Raw genomic sequence first — 15000 nt, 5'->3', positions numbered from 1 at the left:
AGGTGTTCCATTACTGCCCAACCCTGTCCATATACATACTCAGTTAGGCTGCTCCTTTCCCCTATATATGGAGTCGATATGTTTTGAAGGGTTCTATTGGATGTTCTGATTCAGTTTGAAAGAAAACTACTAAACAGTTTAATCATTTATATTTCTTCAATTAAAATGTGAAACCTGGTAGCACTTATTATTTACAAAAAACAAAACAAAAAAAAAAAACCGTCAGCACATCACAGAAATGATTGATCCACTTGGTCGACTTTCAAAAAGACAAGACTTTTGGTGCAAGACTGAACTGTAGATAGTCGAGGACCAGATGTTCGACGTGCATCAGGCAGAAACCCACATGCAAATATCGTCTGGAGACTAAACTCTTATGGGTAGCATTGGCGGGGGAGAAGATAAGGTTGAGGGTTTTTGTTTGTTGTTTTTGGCTTTGCTCCGTGTGATGCCTGGCAACGGGCATCTGCTAGTCAACTGTCTGCCTTGCTTAAACACAGCCCCTATGGTTGCTCCTGTAGGAAGGCATGTATGGTGCCCCCTCGGTCAGTCTCTCCTCTTCCTCGCTGAAATATGCTAAGAGAGTACTGCACGTTTTGTCCATGGAATGTATGTGTGTGTGTGTGTGTGTGTGTGTGTGTGTGTGTGTGTGTGTGTGCGCGCGCGCGTGCATGTAGTACTACAAAATAAAATTAATGGCTTGAGGTAACGCTAAGTGAAGAGATTGCAAAGCTGATCTGTTTGTAATCTTTGCCCATGGCTCATATATGAAGTAAGGATGGGGGTATGTCCCCACCACTCTTTGGGCGAAAATGCGAAGAACCTATTTGTGTCATAGGTGTTATATACGATGGGGATGGGGGTATGTCCGCACCATTTTCTGAAATGCCTGATTCTGTCCACACAAAGTGGATACTGGAAATCTTTTGTATAATGAATTGCTGCAGATACCTGGTCAAACGGGCTGTGAAACAGCACTAGGACCATGTGGAAAAGCGTATTTGGTCAGCCCACGCCTCTAATATTACGTGACCAATTACACGTGAGCTCCGTCATAACTTTTCCATCACAATAAATAAATGTTTCGTGCGCAATTTAAAAAGAAATCAAAATAAACACGAAGCAATTGTACTACAAACATATTTTAACAAATCCCGCTGACAAGTCTCGTTTTGGTCAACACTGATATGCTTGACAAACGTCCTTTCAGTCCCAGTACGCATTTCTGTTCAGTGAGCGCGCGTGTGCGCGAGGACTTGGTTTCTTAATGGGAACGCGCATGTGAGGGGCAGCTGAGCGGACTACTCGATCTCATCTCCAGCACTTTTCAAAGTCAAGTTCTTCCCACGGTTTGCGTTGCGAGTTTAAGTCATTAACGTTAGTTAAATGACACAACAGTGTCATTGGTGACGCTCACTTTTGTCTCCTGAATACATTTTAGGAAAGTGCATATTTCTGATACGACATGGTATTCTAGGGTATATGGTATACTACAGTATACTACGGATGCTCTGATTGATTGGCCGCTGATCATTATGGACAATATTCATTATAAATTGGTCGATCGGAGCTCGCTGATCATAAAGCCGATCAGATGACGCAAAATACGTGCGTCATTACTCTGTGTGGAAGAAAAGAAGCGTGCTAAAATGGCTCCGGTGCTCTGGCAGTTGTACGAGGTGTTGGGGGGGGAAAAGACAATAGATGAAGCATTAAATGCAGTCTGTGCCGTAGAAATCCCCCCATGGTGGAACACAACAGTGACATTTTCATACCACCAACCTCAGGATATATGTGAGAATTCGTCGTGCCAATGGATACTGCGAATGTGAGAAGCAAGCCAAGACGAAGTCAATAAAGTGAGTTCAGCAAGTCGGCTGTCCGTCGCTCAGCTGCCAGTCGGGGACCCAGTAGCGGCGACAGTAAGGAGTCTTGAAGACAGCCGCGTGCTTTCTGGCAGGGTAAATAAAAGCCGCTTCCCCGCACGCGCAGAAGCAGCGCGAGCCCACCCCGACAGTGTAAAGAGCGTGCAGCTTTTCAGCACATTGGCGAAATGTTTTTGAGGAGAAGAGGAACAGGCTGTCTTCCAAGATGCTTGTATTTCTAAAGGAAAATACGCTGTCGATGCTTAAGAAATGGGCTATGGTACAGAACGGTAGCCATGGCAGGTTTTTAAAACAGGTAAAGGTTGGGTTGAGGACTGCTGTATGAAGTATTTGGATATGTCTTTTCAGGGAGGCTTAAATATTTGTTAAACAGCTCTTTAGCTGGTACCAAACTACACAAACTAATAATAATGAGTATAGAGGAATATGTTGCACATGTTGCCTTCAATCAATTACATTATACATTATTGTCAAATAATGATCTATTATCAGCTCTTAATTATAAGTGATGAGAGATCCGTGCAAACTGTTTCTGACTCCAATGCTTGGCCCCAAACCCCAGTCAGAGCTCCCTAGTAAATACTGTGTTCTTTCAGTGGTTCTTTAACAGTTCCCAACAGACTTCTCATATTAGACATTCTAGTTACTTAGTTAGCTGGTGTGTCCAAGCACAAATGGCAAACAATGTCATCAGTATTAGAGTAGCCTACTGCTATATGAAGTGATTTATGAATATTGTTAGAGTAGAACAGACATCAGTCTGTCAAACCCAATCAGTCTTCCCACACCAGTAACGTTGTTGTGTAACAGTAAGATGAAATGTCACTGCAGTGAGCTACAGGTTTAGTCTGCACGGTACTTCTGCATACGCTCAGAGCAGCTAAAATGGCCTCTTTTAATCCTCATCATATGAGGACCTTTAATCTCAGTCTACTGAGATTACGCTGGACAGAACGAGTAACATCAGCGGAGTTGTGCGAATTTCAACAGGTGAACTTACGCAGCCGAAGACGGACCTCCGTCCGAAACCAGAAACCTCTCTGGAAACTTTGTGCACTATCTGTGCATTTTATTACCTCTACTTCTTTAACTATAGCACCAAGATACACTTCAGTTACTCCCTGGAATGTTCTTTATATATCTATACACTTGTATGTTGGGGGTTACGTCAATGCCAGCGTTGCTGTGCTTCAGGTCCACCTTCTCAATGTCCCCATGGCAACGCAGGGTTGATGCATCCGTCACACGCGACTGGAGAACTTTGATGGATAGCCATTCCCCTGAGTGACAGCCAGAGGTCGACACGGATGGGAGGCGCCTTGGGAGAGGCCTCACGGATTAGCGAGGCAGCCCACTGAAGCGGCACGTTCTGGGGGAGCAGGACCCAGATGGATCACAGGCCGCGCTCCAGGAGAGAATGGGACCAAGAGAAAGGGGCCTGAGATGATGAATTCATCTCCCTAGAGAGTCAGAGGCTTGCGTATGATCTCACCTAGAGATCTGCTGCAGTCACAAAAGTGCCTCTCTGCCAACTCGCATAAAGTACAATACGCTGTCAGGTCAGGGAGCGAGAGGCACATATCATTAGATCTGGGGCCGAAAACACAATGTCGAGAAGGCACACCAAACGCCAATATAGAATTCAAAATGGCCGCAGAGCCTCCTTTATTGCACGGCACCATCCTTTATCTGGGCTCCAGTTATCTTACAGGATGGAACTATGCCCAGACCGCCTTAGTGGTCACAATCTGATTTTATTTCCATCACTTCTGCTCTGGTATCGTTTCAGTGAAATAGGTGTGCAAGAAACAATCAGTTAACCTCAGGGGTCATGAAATTAAATGCGCAGATGTTGTTTTTCCATGCGCGTGATCTTGAGTGTGCCATTACACCTTAATACAGGGCTTTTTTCTCCACTTTACTGCTAAGCACACAAGCAAACGTTAATTCCTCCTTTACAATATTGCCTTTTTTAAATAATCTCTTTGGCAAATCTAGTTGAAGTAACAGATGAAGAACAGAGATGCCATCTAATTAGGCAGCCCGGAGATTGTTGACTGGAGAGTAACAGGCTCCGAGGAAACGAGGCTCTGAGGAAACGAGTTGTTAAACTACAGAAAGAAACCCAGACGTCAGATTAAAGAGACTCTTAAACACAAAAGGGATTTCACATGTCCACCCACGTTAGACTAAAAATGAACACAACAGTCAAAATGGAAGATAAGGTAGAATGCATCACCAGCAATACATGATACAATGTGACACTGCATGACACCGTGTGACACCGCATGACACTATGTGAAACTATGTGACACTCATGTTGACATTACAGCAGTCTTTCTGATGCTGTGCATTTGACCTTCACAGGTCAAATATCTTTAACTGTTTGCCAGAATAAATGAAGACCTTTGATCAGGCCTAGCTGGAAACAGAGAACACTTGTATCTGTTCCTCAGTGTACACGGCCCTCAGGTGAAGTGATTTAAAACAGCACAAGAAATGTGGGATTGTCCTCCCACCTAGACTCTGGACACCTCCCGAGACTCACCGAGACTCCCTGGTCACCTCCCGAGACTCTCTGCGAGCACTTGCACCATGTCCTTGACTTCTAAATGTGAAATTCATCTTCGGCCTCCATCATGCAGACGGCCGCTTAGGCGTCCGTAAAATTACGATTTAATACTTGCTGAATAATTAAAGCTTCAGATCTGTGGTAGTGCCAGATGCCTCTTCAAGGGCCAGCACCACAGAGTCGGAGCCGTGGACCCTCGAGCTGTGGACGTCACAGCATGGTGGATCCCCGTCTTTGCGAATTCATTCAAAAGTACATTAGAGCAGATACCCGTTGTTGTTCTATGTAGACCACCAAAAACTGCATGAAAGTAGCACAAGTCAGATCCAGAGGGAGCTGTGACGAGAGGGTCTGAAATCCAGCTCCTGGATCCAGTAAAGGGGGGACTGATTCACAGCCTGGACCTCCGCTGGGCTTTCCTCGGCCGCCTGCTGTTCAGAGCTGTCATCAGCGGTCCTCAGATGAGCAGATGAGAGATTTGGACATGCCAGGGTATTTATATGCGCCAGACTTTCAGCAGGGATTTGTGTCGGGGAGGGTGGGGTGAAGAAACGCGAGAGAGAAACACCTGCCGGCCAGATGAGGTGTGTGGTAAATCAGACGAGCTGGCCAGAGATACCAGAGAGAGATAGAGGGTTCACTACTGCCATCCATACGTGTTTTACAGCAAAAAGAGTAGTCAGCTGTCTAGCAACCGTATTTCAGGCTGTTGCCAAAAGTGGGTCAGGAAACTATGACAGGACTGTGAATACGTAGGAGGCAAAACTCCTTGTAATCCTTAATTCTAAGACAAATAAGAGGCAATAAAAACACACTTTTTTTTTCTTTCTTTTTTTTCTTTTTTTTTTTGAGTTGTGCATCTGCCAATAAGCATTCATCGCACCGGGTGCAAAGTCTTGGTCTACTGCTCCTAAACCAAACAGATTTAAAGTCGTGTTTAAATGTAGAATTAAATTGACCTTTTCTTAAGCAACATTTAGAAAGCATTTAAGATCCTGTTCACGATGGCGCTGAAGAAAAAGTACATGAAAAACACAGCGCAGTGCAAAGGTTAAGCGGTATGCGCAAGTATATGGAGATGGAATGAGCCTACAGCCCAGAGAGGCTCTGCCAACCCTGCTGCTGATGTAGGTGACACGTGTCTTTGTTTAGATGAGAAATCGCAAAGCAGTGCACCACTGAACCGGGCGAGTCTCCTGAGAATCTGGAGGAGTTTCCTTGGTGATATATCAGCTCATAACTTATTCATCAAAGGCCTCATTGGTCTCCCAGGACCCTCCTTGCTAATGAGGCTTGTGTGCTGAGAAGAATGTTGAGGAAAACCCTCAGTTTCAGCGGCCTTCAAACAAACTCCGCTCGTCGTGCTGACTGGGTACTGTGTTGGCAGTTCTGCCCATTTTCTTTAGCTGCCAGTGAGGGTTTGGGGGTGGGTGGGTGGGGGGGTGCCCAGTAAGGAACAAACCATTTCAGCATAGGCTTCAACGGCAGGTCATGGTGAGGGAGTTTCACGAAGCCGCCTTTGCAGGTCAATTTGCAAAACATCAGTGCCACACAATTGTCTTACAGTTTGAAAAGCTTCTGAGAAGGAAAAGAACAGTTCTACCTGCTTTCAGCAGAAACATACTCATCACAAAGCACCTTGCAGAGGTTTAAAAAAAAAAACGCAACTGGATAACTGCAACTTCAGAAAGCAACAATCACAACCACAGCTACAACAAAAAGGCATGTATGCAAAGAACTTTACACAAAGAAGCTTCCGGTATGATGGTAATGGTATAAACAGAAAATATGGACACTTACTACAAAGATCCGAAACATGAGGGCAAGTACATGTTTGTAGCCACGGACAGTATGGTGCTTCTAGGTAAAGGAATATAGAGAACTCAAAGCAGTAGGACCTAGGAGAGCTCTTTGGAGTGTTAAATAACTACAGCACAGCTCTTACACAGGGCCTAAATGGTGTATAGTGGAATACTGAACCACTCTTGGAAAAACACAAGCTCTACTTTGTTGTGGGATGAAGGAAGGAGAAATTTATCCACATTTAGAGTCCCAGAGCTTCTCAAATAGCTGGACAAAATAGTCTTAATATTCCTTAATGCAGATTTTGCAGAAGGTTTTGAAATAAATCATGACCAGACTGCAGTGTCCTTAGTCCAGACTCATATTGGGCCGAGTTCACCTTTGGAATGAACAGCTGCAACTTCAAACCAGTCAGTTATGGATAAAGTCAGGACAAACTCAAATAGATGTAGAACTGGAACAGTATTTCATGTGGAGGGTTGAATTTTCTTCACTGGTCACAGGAAGAATGGCCTCCAATGCCTTCTTTATGAACCAAGCGATGTTCTTATCCTACTCCTTTGACCCTTCTGTGATGGGACGGCACCCAGGATCCAGGAACAAAGCTGCTGCTTTGGTTGTGAAGGTCCGTTCAAAATAAGTAGAAGACAAGATTGTGGTTATTTCCTCATGTCTGTGCTCATACATGTTCTGAAGATGCCCAGGACCTTGTGACCAAACCAGTCACACAGACGTGCCGAGATGTCTGGAGATAAAAGTTCAAAGTTCAAAGTAAAGCTTTACTACGTCACTTACTGACCTGCAGTCTCTCCAGGAAAACGGCATGAGGTCAGGAATGTCTTTTGTGGCCTGCCATTTGAGGTTTGCCAAAATGAGATGCTCAGTGCTTCTTATTACAGTTAAAACAACCGGTCTGCAGTCAGAACTGTAATGTTCGATTTCACACATACTGCAGCGATTGTTGAGATCTTGAAGCAAGTAAGAATGGTGCACAGATTCGGAATTATGTCTGGAAACACTGGACAGTTGTTCTGCAACTGTGCTGCTTTAGTGTGGAGGGGGAGATAAGATCTGGATCAGTGGCTTTTTGGACATTTGGATTCTTGACTTGGTTGTAGGGGCAGCCTAAATACCCCCTACAGTCTTTATACTCCCATTGGTGTTTCCGAACACTCACTGTCAAAACAACACCGTCCTAAAGGCTTAAAAACAAAAACGAATATTGGGCAGCATGTTCATCGCTGAAGTTCAAAACAGACTGAGAGGTGGGGCGGGACAAGAGACAAAATAAAAGCAATTTTGAGTTCGGTAAGGGTAGCTCAGTGGTTACAATACCCGACTAGTAATTGCAAGGTTGCCAGTTCAATCCCTGCCACCGCCACTGTTGGGCTCCTGAGTAAGGCCTTTAACCCTCAATTGCTCAAGTTGTACTCAGTCATATTTGTAAGTCACTTTGGGTAAAAGCGTCAGCTAAATGCCATAAATGTAAACATACAACTAATATTACATAAACAAGCAGGTGTCATTTGAAGATTGAACAAAGGTGAGCACTGAAAACCCCTGTTCTGCACTCATGGTTAATGCTACTCTGTAACACACTGGTAAATATTGAAAGCTGACAGCATTATGCACATTTCTGACCTCATGAGAATGTCATGGCGCTGTCATAAGTACTCACAGAGATCTTAATAAGCTAAAACATAAAGCAAACTTTCATAAGAGCTGGAAAAATATAGTCACATCTCTGTCATTACAGTGCCATGGCTGACAGAATGAAAGCCTTCACTATACAGTGCTGTTATAATGTAAGTTGTTCATGTCCATCATACCACAAAGCATAAGAGTAACAGTAGAGCATTATTAAAGGTGTAAAACTGCACTTTTACAACTAGCCTTGGTAATCTATGTCACCTCATTAGCATTACATCACTGACACGCACACACATGATAAGCTATAAACCCACTCGTCGTGTAGACAACTGTCATTCCAACAACAGGAAGGTAAAATAACTTTAGGCCGACGTTGTCTGTCACTTGGCATAGGTATTTTTTATCCTCAAAAACGACCTTTAAGTTGGCCCACACCGGTTGAAAACGGCCTTTTCTAAATGACTGTCAGTTGTCATGAGCTTATGTAGGTGTCATGTCCCGTCACAAACAGCCCTCTGAAGTAAAGTGTTCCTCATTTTTCCTCTTAATCAATAACTTAAATATTCCCACATACTGGAGGTCTTCCAACATCTTTGCCCTCAGTACCTTCCCTGGAAAGGTGACGGCATGGAAGTATGGAGGGGCATCCGTGAGAAGATCCACGGCTTCCTAAAATGACCATAAAACTGATTTCACGGGATTGCTGGGCTGGAACCGGCCAAGCAGGTACTGGGTTCCTACTCGTTTGAAGGGCTCAACTCGTGATGTGCTGCAAGGCTCTGCAGACTGAGGAGTCTTTAACAGAAAATCATTTCTCCACCTCATCCAAGAAACCTCCTTCACTCGGTCACTCCTCCTTTCTTTAAAGTACAGGCCACTCAGTTATCATGTGTACCTCCCAGTTCTCCTGCATGAACACAGTCAGCTGAGCTCATTACTTTTACATGGCATTTATCTGATGCTTCTGTCCAAAGCAACTTACAATTATGACATAACTTGATCAACTGAGAGTTAAGGGTCTTGCTCAGGGGCCCAATAGTGGCAACTTGGCAGTGGATTACAAGTCAAGTACCTTAACCACTGAGCTACCACTGCCCCTGAGAAGTGAACCAGGGTTTGTCACAGGTATACTTCACAATAACGTCACGGTTTGCATACAAATGCCCACTTCTTCTGCGAAAAAATTGGATAAAAGTTTACGGTGTCCATGTAGTCATGGATACAGCTGGCGGCAAGTTATTGCAGATAAAGCGATCGGGTTCTCGGAGGAGTACCCGACAGGGAGTAATACGTACCCTTAATAGCCCTATAGTAGCACTCGCTGGTGGGAATTTAATTTGCTGTTTGTGTTTAGGAAGGTCACGTCTCCAGTTACAGGGGTTGAAATAACCCGAAATGATGATGCGTAAGTGCGAGCTGACCTTTTTCCGCCACTCTGGGAATCCTATCCGTGGTCCTCCACTGTGCTTCCCGTGTGTTTGCTCAGGGGGCCAGGGGTCATGTGGATACACCGGAAAGGATTGGGGAGGTCACGGCATGCCAGTGGCTCGCAATAATCCGTGATTATGAACGACCGGATCCAACCAGGGGGATTGGGGGATAAAACGAAGTGCCACATCTTCGCACCCCCTCTGATAAACACAGGAGCACCTTTGACCTTGCTGTCCTAGGTAGGTTTAGCGACGCAGCCAGATGTGTGCGGCACAAAGCCTTGGGGACACAGTCCCAGATCCATCAAGCCAAAAGCACAGGCAAAGGATATCGTCCTTTTTGGCTCCCGACACCCGTGGATGTTCTCGGATTGTTGCCATGAATGCACTAAACAGATGACAGCAGATTAAAATCCCACCTGGGAGCAGATTAAAATCACGCCACCCCGTAGAGAACCAAGTCTGTGATTGTCGAGCCCCCCTTGGTCTTGCTCCATGTTGTTGCATTTGCAGAGAGCGAGCTCATATAAACAGTGCAGGTTTGAGATCTATGGATGTCATTAACATTTTAGGGTGCAAGGCAGATGTCACTGTGAGGCGAACATTCAGAATCCTCTCAGTGTGTAAGTGGTGCGGAGGTGCTCTCGGCCAATGCGAGATGAACAAATAGCTGGGCATCGGAGCACTCGTACGGCTGTGTGGCTGCACCCACGTCAGCACCGGCAGGATTCTTTTGTAGTCAATGCATTTTGCTAATTGGCACCTTTATACCTCTCCCTGAAGCTGTGATTTGGTAACTTCAAAGTTCAGCAACCCTTTTAATGTAGTGTAGTAACAAAAAAAGAGAAAGAAAAACTACCTGTCAAACTCCTGTATATCCCTCAAGTTAAAAACAAAAGTGTCTGGTAATAGCATGGGGGATACACTTTTCAAATGGGAATTTCTAGCCAAGTATTGCCTAGAATAGTAGTCTCAGCCATGGATAGTGGAGTTCTGCCCAAGATAGTGGGACACTGTCCTGGATAATGGAACATTGCCTTGCATAGTGGGACACTGTCCTGGATAATGGAACATTGCCTTGCATAGTGGAACACTGCCCTGGATAATAAAACACCATTCTGGATACTGGTACACCGCCCTGGATAGTAGAACGCTGCCCTGGATAGTGGAACATGGCCCTGGATATTGGAAAACTACCGTGGATAGTAGAACGCTGCCCTGGACAGTGGGACACGGCCCTGGACTGTGGGACACGGCCCTGGACTGTGGGACACGGCCCTGGACTGTGGGACACGGCCCTGGACTGTGGGACACGGCCCTGGACTGTGGGACACGGCCCTGGATAGTAGAACAAATGTATTAGCTGCACTGTGTGTTTGATTATTTCTTCTCATTTCTTCTCATGGACTTCTCAAATAAAACTCACCCAAGCAATTTTCCGCCTGGTCAGGTTTAATGTGTTCCTCTGTTTATCTGCTGTCAGGCAAATGTTGATTTATATACATTTGATTTGCAAATGTTGCTTATTGCATTCACTGATGGACAGGTTTTTATTTTGCACTTACATAAGGCCGGCTTGGTATGTGCGAGACAATTTAAGGTAAAAGATTCCACGTCGATTCAACCATCGCAATTAATCATAAAAGACAGCGGAAGCAGAAATAACGTCAGGCCGAGTACAGAGGACAATACGAGTGAAATAAGAGGTGTGAGGGAGTGTTGGGTGAGACAGCAGGAGAGAGATTTAGGGAGCGATGGGGAGACATCTCAGAATCTCATTCCAACCACTGCTTATTACAGAGACTTAACCCGAAGACGGTACCAGACACCCAGACTCAAGCAATGATCTCCTCATTTTCTCCTGACAATCCCACACTTTTAGCAGTAAACCCGTCGTTCACTTCTGCATTAGCTCCTGCCTTCCAGTGAATGCATGCAGACAGAACACACACACACACACTCCGTGCATGCCTCACTGTCCCTGTAATGGGTCTCTCTCAACCGCGATTAGGCTCCAATCACACGAAGACAGTTGCTTCACAGACATTGCGTGCTCTCGTTGTACAGGAAGTACAGGGAGCTTTAATCCATGTCATTTCCTCAAGGAATAGCGCCAAGAGCACATGTAGCAGGACGGCGGGATGGGCTTCAGCATGGAGAAAGGGCACCTAATAATGGGACTGAGATGGTACAGCTCATGACCAATTAATACCACAAATACGGCACGATGTAAAGCCCTAACGGAAGGAAGGTGATGGGGAGAGAGGACATAAGGGCATCTAGACACGCGCCTGCGCACGTACATGCACACACACACGCACAAACGCACACACACACACACACACTCACGCACACACACACACTCGCACACTCACACACACTCACACACACACACTCACACACACTCACACTCACACACACTCACACTCACACACACTCACACATACACACTCACACACACTCACACACTCACACACTCACACATAGGCATGTGCATACACACACCAAAAAACCCAGATAACCTGACATGGTTGGAGATTTAAAGTTCTCTCCTGAGACGATTCAGCTTGTGATTGATTGAGGGGTGTGTGTGTGTGTGTGTGTGTGTGTGTGTGTGAGAGAGAACGAGAACAATATGACTTTTCAAACAAGTGAAAGAGCGTGAATACAGATGTGCTTATGTACTTATATATTCCCCATATATATGCAGGCATATTTGCAACTGGCTTTTGTGTTTGTTTTTGTGTGTGTGTGTGTGTGTGTGCGCGTGTGTGTGAGGTGGGGGTAGGTAATCATAAAGCCCTGTACCCCAGCATTGCTTGCCATTCCTGTGCTAGTCTGGGTGAGAAGCAAAGATGTGATTGATATTGGTTTTTATGCAAATGTAGCATTTGGAAATGTAGAACACGATACAATTTGCATAGTCATTCAGTCAGTGGTGCTTATAAGTGCACAAATCCAGCCTGCTCCCCTTATAACAGCTGCTGAGGCGCAGCAAACAGGGTGGCGAGGTTTAAAATGGGATATGACTGTGTGTGTGTGTGTGTGTGCGCGCACACATGAAATGTGTATTCATGAATGAATGCTCACACATATACATGTCCGAAGAGGGTGGTACTGGGCATGCATGCGTGTGTGTGTGTGTGTGTATGTGTACAAATCTGTAAAAACTTGAATTTTTTTTTAAATGTATGAACACCCTTGCACGTACACATATTGCAGGGCATTACAAAGAGTGTGTGTGTGTGTGTGTGTGCACCCGTGTTCCCATGTATGTCATACTAAACACCAGAGGAAGCGTGTGCTGCGTCTCACCTCCGACACGTTGACGCGGCCCTCCTGGAAGGAGCACTCGTTGGCGTTGTGGGTGCACATGTGTCGGTATTTGCACCAGTGGCAGGGGAAGGAGCCATTCACACAGGAGAGACATCTGTGGAGAAAGTCAGAGACAGACAGGGTGTCCTCACTATACAAATGTCAAGAGCTGACGAGGAGACCTTCGGGAGTTCCAGTCTCCTCCTCTCTCCCAGCGCCTCCCACGTTAGGGGAGATGTGGAGGAGAGGACAGGAGGAGATCAAAGACGTGTCCGACAAAGAGACAAGACCAGCGCGCTGCTAAATAAGAGATGAAAGCAAGTCAAGACGATAATGAGATGCAAGAGAAACTACGAAAGAAGACAAGAAAGGCACGCACACACACACACAACCTCATACACACTCACAACCGCGCACACACTCACAACCGCGCACACACTCACACCCTCACAACCGCACACACACACCCTCACAACCGCACACACCCTCACACACACACCCTCACAACCGCACACACACACACACTCACAACCGCGCACGCACACTCACACACACCCACACGCGCACCCACCCACCCACACACCCACACGCGCATCCACCCACCCGCACGCACTCGCGTGCACACACACACGCGCGCGCACCCACTCGTGAGCACCCAGACTCAACACACGCACCCACCCACTCAACACACGCACACACAACACACGCACTCAACACACGCACACACACACTCAACACACGCACCCACCCACACACGCACACCCACCCACTCACGCACACCCACCCACTCACACACACACACCCACTCACACACACACACCCACTCACACCCACTCACACACGAAGCTGGTGCATTCAATGTGTTTGTTTGCATGCACCAATATCGATACTCCGAATCATCTGCATGCGTCACGCGCGGAAACGGTCGGCTTGACCCATGCACGCGCAGCGAGACATTCCGGGTTGCGATGCCAAAGGCTCCGGCAGGTCCCAAGCCCGTTTCCGTGATGTCGCGCTCACACCACCCGCAGAAAACAGGACAGCAGTACACAAGCACACCGGGCCACCGCGCCCAGAGGCATGGCATAATTCCCATGGCCAGACACACTCATTAGGACTGAATACACCAGAGAGTTGGTTCAATCAGAGTATTTAAGGCACACATTAGAATGCAATTAGTGCTTAAAAAGAGACGAACCTTCCATACCGGCCCCCTAGCTGCGTGGATGCACATGTCTGTATTGTGTTAATGCAAATAAGTGACAAAATGTTATGACATGCACAGGAATCATTTCATTTACCCAAAGATCCCACCAAAAAAGTTTACAAGTACGTTTCCGAACATGCCTGTAGCCTAAATTCTCGCGAGAAGTCCAGCACTCTCGGGTCGGAGCGCGAGACGACTTCCAGGGAGAAAGGCGCCAGTCAGGAAGGAGCAGGCTCCGCCCCTCACCTGCTGACCCGTCCGAGCGAAACACTCAGCGGCTGGCACTCAGATTCACTACCGGTACAAGATAAGGCTTTCTGCACATCCTGCACTTTTCCACAGTACTGGATGTGTAGTGTGGATTACAGGGCCGGGCAATAGAACATACAGCAGAGAAAGAGAGAGAGAGAGAGAGAGAGAGAGAGAGAGAGAGAGAGAGAGGGAGAGGGAGAGGGAGAGGGAGAGGGAGAGGGAGAGGGAGAGGGAGAGAGAGAGAGAGAGAGAGAGAGAGAGAGAGAGAGAGAGAGAGAGAGAGAGAGAGAGGGAGAGAGAGAGAGAGAGAGAGAGAGAGAGAGAGAGAGAGAGAGAAAGGCGCAAAACATAGACAGCAGCAAAACCATCCTTTAGCGCGTCGCACTGCCAGAAATACAAACGTTGCTTCCCGCGCTCTCTGAACTCAAACATGTAGACGTGCACCTTCTTTTCTCACACGCCCCTCAGTACCGGGGCAGGAATGTCACGCAGCTCATTATTCATTCTCACATCCTGATCCCCTAATTCAGGACACGTTTTTGCAATTTCAAGAATACTGAAACAAAAGAGGAGGGGGAAGGGGGGTGGCAATGGGGTCTTCACGCCACGCCCCACGGCGAGGGCGGTGCCAACACTCGTTTGTTCTCCTCCCTCTCAGTGTGATAGTGATGTCAGGGCCCTGATCAGGCTGAGCAGTCAAGCAGTGTGCAGTACTCTCTAACCTTAGATGATCCTTATGGCACAGAAGATAACTGTACACACACACACACACACACACACACACACACACACACACACACACACACACACACACACACACACACACGTGCTCACACACACACACACGTGCTCACACACACACACACACACACACACACACACACG

At 46.5% G+C, this 15000-nt stretch overlaps 1 protein-coding gene across 3 annotated transcripts in view; it reads right to left on the bottom strand.

Annotated features, from left to right (window-relative positions):
* Window positions 1-15000, bottom strand: part of plxna1a (plexin A1a) — a 155053-nt gene that overhangs the window by 59186 nt on the left and 80867 nt on the right. For all 3 annotated transcript variants that reach the window (XM_035521223.1, XM_035521222.1, XM_035521224.1), the window contains exon 9: window positions 12657-12771. In XM_035521223.1, coding sequence (XP_035377116.1) covers window positions 12657-12771 — 115 coding nt within the window. The remainder of the gene's footprint in view (window positions 1-12656; window positions 12772-15000) is intronic.

This window comes from Electrophorus electricus, chromosome 22, assembly GCF_013358815.1.
Source record: "Electrophorus electricus isolate fEleEle1 chromosome 22, fEleEle1.pri, whole genome shotgun sequence".
In the NCBI taxonomy this organism is placed as follows: domain Eukaryota; kingdom Metazoa; phylum Chordata; class Actinopteri; order Gymnotiformes; family Gymnotidae; genus Electrophorus; species Electrophorus electricus.
This window is presented reverse-complemented; position numbering and strand designations above follow the sequence as displayed.